The sequence below is a fragment of the Echinops telfairi genome, unplaced genomic scaffold (genome assembly GCF_000313985.2).
Source record: "Echinops telfairi isolate 266 unplaced genomic scaffold, ASM31398v2 ScPeMD7_23;HRSCAF=83, whole genome shotgun sequence".
NCBI lineage: Eukaryota > Metazoa > Chordata > Mammalia > Afrosoricida > Tenrecidae > Echinops > Echinops telfairi.
The window spans coordinates 6,712,550-6,717,409 of NW_022103920.1; the positions used below are offsets into that span (position 1 = coordinate 6,712,550).

The 4,860-nt window shown below is 52.2% G+C and overlaps 1 protein-coding gene across 1 annotated transcript in view; it reads right to left on the reverse strand.

Annotated features, from left to right (window-relative positions):
* TBXAS1 (thromboxane A synthase 1) overlaps positions 1 to 4,860 on the reverse strand; it is a 146,482-nt gene that overhangs the window by 113,585 nt on the left and 28,037 nt on the right. The window contains exons 2-3 of the mRNA XM_013007564.2: positions 4,050 to 4,143; positions 1,420 to 1,472 (exon numbers count right to left, since the gene is read on the reverse strand). Of these exons, the coding sequence (XP_012863018.1) occupies positions 1,420 to 1,472; positions 4,050 to 4,143 (147 nt within the window). The remainder of the gene's footprint in view (positions 1 to 1,419; positions 1,473 to 4,049; positions 4,144 to 4,860) is intronic.

The following is a 4,860-nucleotide window of genomic DNA, read 5'->3' on the forward strand; positions in this document are numbered from 1 at the left end:
AAAAAAAAAAGCTGGAAACACAGGGAATCCAGGACAGATAAACCCCTCAGGACCAATACTGAGAGTAGCCATAGCAGGCGGGGGAAGGGAAGGTGGAGGGAGAAAGGGGGAACTGATCACAATGATCTACCTGTAACCTCCTCCCAGGGGGAGGGACCACAGAAAATTGGGTAAAGGAAGACATCAATCAGTGTAAGACATGAAAAAATAATCATAGTTTATAAATTATCAAGGGTTCATGAGGGAGGGAGGGAGGGTAGAAGAGAAAGGGGGAAGAAATGAGCTGATACCAAGGGCTCAAGTAGAAACAAAATGTTTTGAGAATGATGATGGCAACAAATTGTACAAATGTGCTTGACACAATGGATGGATGGATGCATTGTGGTAAGAGTTGTACGAGCCCTCAATACAATGATTTTTAAGTGCTTGACTGCTAGCACAAAGGTCGGCGGTTCAAACCCACCCAGGGCACCTTGGAAGAAAAGCCTGGCACTCACTCTCATAAACAAAAATTCGGAAAACGGTAAGGGGGCATTCCACTCTGCCCTACTGGGTCACTATGAGACAGGGTCAACTTGCCGGCTCCAACAGCAGGCTCTGTCTGAAGCTGCCAGGCAGTGTGAACACGTGACATGGTCTCCATCCACTCAGCACAAAGCTGGTGGCTCCAGTCCACCACACAAGAAATCCCTGGAGATCTACTGCTGAGAAGCCAGCCACTGGGAGTCCCCGCTGGCCCAGCGGTCAAGCCCTGGGCTGCTAAGGACAAGGCCAGCAGTTCCAAACCACTAGCTGCACCACAGGAGAAAGACAAAGCTTTCTACTCCCCTAAAGAGTTAGTCTGGGAACCCACAGGGGCAGGTCTACCCTGCCCTAGAAGGTCACTGGGGGTCAGAATGGACTCGATAGCAGTGAGTTTGACTTTGGGGTTGTTTTTGTTTTGTTTTGAAATCCTTTGTCTGGAGCCCGCTTCTCCTCTAACACGTCTGGGGTCACTATGTGTCAAATCAACGCAATGGCAATAAGTTGGGTTTGTTTGTTTGGAAATCCTATGTGTGCAGGGAGCCCAGTTCTGTTCTGACCTTCATGGGGTCAGAATCAACTCAAAGGCAGCTGGTAGGCTTTGGGCATACTCTGTGTGCTCAGGACACCCATGGGTGCAGCGCTGAGAGAGGGGAAAGGCTCTCAGGTCCCAGCCGAGGTGAGAAGGGCCCTGATGCTGAGGACGGGGCGCTTTCCAGGCCAGCACAGTGTCCCCTCGGGCAGCCTCTCAAAAGCTCCCTCAAAGCTATGGAGTTGAAGCCGGCTCACAGCCACCTACAGGCCTCTGCAAGACAGACACCCGCTCGCTCGGCATCCCTGCCCTCACAATGGCTTCCAGAGCGCTGCCACTCACGGTAGAAGAGGGCTCTCCCTTACCCGCTCAGAGGGCCGTACCGCTTCCGGAGCTCCAGGTGGCTTTCCCAGAAACCCTGCAAAAACATGGGGGCAGCGTCAGCAGGGGGGCGCAGAGTGTGGGCTCCGCACACGTCCTCGGGAGCCCGTCAGGGACAGGGCGTGCACAATTACCCACAGGACAGCAGAGGAAGAGGGTTGAAGTGATATTGCTTTCAAGGAGTCAAGGGGAACTAGAATAAACGAATCGCTTTCAGAATATTTCCTGCCAAGTCAAAATCTTGGCCAGCTCTGCTCTAATGGACAGAGGAGACTGTCTGTACTTAAACTCTTTGGGTATAATGACGGCGAATATATTTGAAAACGACTTGCTTCCTCAAGCATGCCAACATTCCCCTTTGCCGTTGGGTTTATCGGTGGTTTGTTTTGCTTTGTTTTTTTCTTGGCACAGCCTCTCTTTGTGCCAACTTCCCCTGAGCCTGTCCCAGTGGTTGGAAATCCCAAATTGTTGTCATCCACGTTCAAGAAGCATTCAAAATGTGGGAAGCTTCCTTGATCTGGGACAAAGCACTAAGCCCTTTTGCCGTGGGAAAAGCCTGCTTCCGGAGGGCGATACGGAAACGGGGTGGGTGGTCAGAGAAGCGCCCGGCTGCTGTGTTGTGCGGGCAGAGTGGGTGCTGACAGGCCAGGGCTGGGGCGGTGGCGATACGTGAGACGTGTGTTGTGTGAGGATGGCCTTTGCTTGCAGATATTGGGGTGGGGGCAGGAGAAGAGGGGCTGAAGATGCTGGAGCCACTGTGGTCATGGGGCGGAGTTGTGTCGGGGCGACAGGATGTGTACAGCCACGGGGGGGCGGGGGGAGTTTCTTCAGGTGGAGGAGGGGGGAAATGATAGACCCCTTGCGTTTTAGGAATGGAGTAGACTTGTGCATGTGCACAGGTTGGCATGGGACTGGGGAGCTGAAAGATGCTAGACTTGCTGTGGGTTACAGAATGGGGGAGAGGAAGGGCTGGGTGGGGGTGGAGGGTTGAGGGTGGCAGAGGTGCTTGTTGGGAGGGGGGCGTACTCCATTCTCAATCCATGGGCTAAAACTCCAGGCGTGAGTGTGCCACGTTTCAAGGGGAGCTTCTGTGGATACAAATTAGTCAAGGAAACTGGGGTGTTCTAGAAAGTTGTTAGCGGGGTTGGTACACCCAAGGATGATGAGGGGAAAAGGAGCACATGTGGAGGTTACCATAGTGACGGTTACCCTGTGTCCCTCCAGTGCTGCTGCTGCTGCTGTTGTTAGGCACCATCGAGTTCATATTGACTCGTAGTGACCGCTGAACAACAGACTGAAACATCACCAGGCCCTGCCCCAGCCTCACAGTGGCTCTGATGTTTGAGTCCACTGTGGTGGCCACTGTGTGAAGCCGTCTTGGTGAGGGTAGATGGATGGATGGATGGTAGATGGATGTATGTATGAATGGATAGGTGGATGGAATGATTGTGGATGGGTGGCCAGTGGATCGATGGATGGTCGGTAGATATAGATGGGATAGGTGGGTGAATGGATGGATGAATGGTGGATAGATGGTGGGATGGTAGATGGATGGTGGATGGGTGTATAGATGGATGGTAGAGATTGGACGTATAGGTAGAGGGATGGTAGATGGGATGAGAGATAAGAGGTGGGTCTTTGTTTTTATCTAAGGATTCATCCCAGGACAGGAATTCCTCGTAGAGCACCTTCCAACACAGCACGGCCTCAGGGCAGTAGGTGTGATGAGAAAATGACGAGGAGGCCTCGTCTGACCTCATGTGGCTACACAAGGGAAGGTAATCATTTCCATCCCAGCTCCAGGCCGATGGCCACAAGGCAAAGGTCAGAGATGGCTCCACTGTCCATCTTTCTTCACCCTCTTCTGACACCGACACTCCGCTCTTCTGCTGGGTTTGAGATGGTCACACAGACCTCACGGGCCATATCACGATGGCAGCTTATGAGGAACGTTAACAGGTTAACACCGGCCAGGATCATAAAACATTAAGGACACCATCTCTGATCCACAGCAGTGCCTCTCCTCAACCGGCAGCCAAGTACCTCTCTGGGCCTCGGTCTCGCTGTCACATGGTCCCTTGACCTCTGCCTTGCTCCGTGGTCCAGGAAGCTGCTCCTCTGCTCTGCCTCCTGGTCTCCCGGTCTCTAGCCTCAGCACTGCAGCTCCTTTGCATTCAGCATGGCATGGCCTCTGCTGCTTCTGCCACTGCAGGCAGGGATCTCGAAGGAACCTGCTCCCCTGGTGGCTCTTCCTCACCGATGGTCCTGGGAATTCTCTCTCTTGGCTTCTGAGGTGGCTCTCTTATACCCAGGTGAATAGCAAAATGGACCAATCCCTGAGTTAGAGTCCTCTACACCTTATTTGCAGGATCCCACGAATTCATTTGGTAGCAATTATAGAGAAATGGAGAGAAAGGCCATAAGTAATTATGGCCATAAGCGAAGCAATCATATTCACTTTTGAATATAATTATATTCAATATAAGTGAACCACTTCACCATATATGGGTTCCTAGGTGGGAGCCTTGGTACTCTATGGTTAGAAGCTGCACGAGCTCAGCAGGTGTTCTGCTCAAATTCTAGACCACCAGGAAGGTGCTTAACCAGCCCTTACCTGGCGGAAAAACGTCAAGTTTCCAATAAACAGGGAAGGCTTGGGATGTCTGATGCCCAACTTCTTCAGCCGTGAAAATGCTGATGTGGAGTACCTGAGGAGAAGAGCACCGTTAGAAAACCGAGACCCTCATGGTTACCTGTGCACTTTTGGCTACCCGGGTGGTCAGAGTTATTGAGCGCTCTAGAAATGAGGGCAGAGTCCCTAGGAGGTGCAAATGGTTAATGGGCTTGGCTGTTAACCAAAATCTTGGTGGTTTGAATCTGCCTAGGGGCACCACAGAAGAAAGATGTATTAATCTACTCTGAAAAGCAAGCCATTAACAACCCTGTGAAGCACATTTCTACTTGGCAGCAACTGGAGTTTGTTGTTAATTTTGAAGGATTGAAGAGGCCAAGGCCTAGAGGTGAGCAAATGAACAGGAACTCTGAACCCCTTCAGATGGAGGGATCAGGGAGCCCCGGAACCTGAGAGCTTCAGCTGAGGCACTGACAGCACGGAGGCACCACATGGGGAGGTGCCTGTGACGAATCCCTATGTGATGATCATGATCCATCTCCGATAGCCATCATCCATCTACCCGTCCACCCACTGGTTCATCCACCGACCTGTCTACCCTTCCACTTGCCCACCCATTTGTCCACGCACCCACACATCTGCCCATCCACCTGTTGGCCCATCCCTCCACCCATTCTCCCACCCAGCCACCCACCCATCTTTCCATCCACCCATCCATCCATCTATCCACCAACCCACCCACCCACCCATCTATACATCCACCCATCCATCCATCTATCCACCCACCCACCCA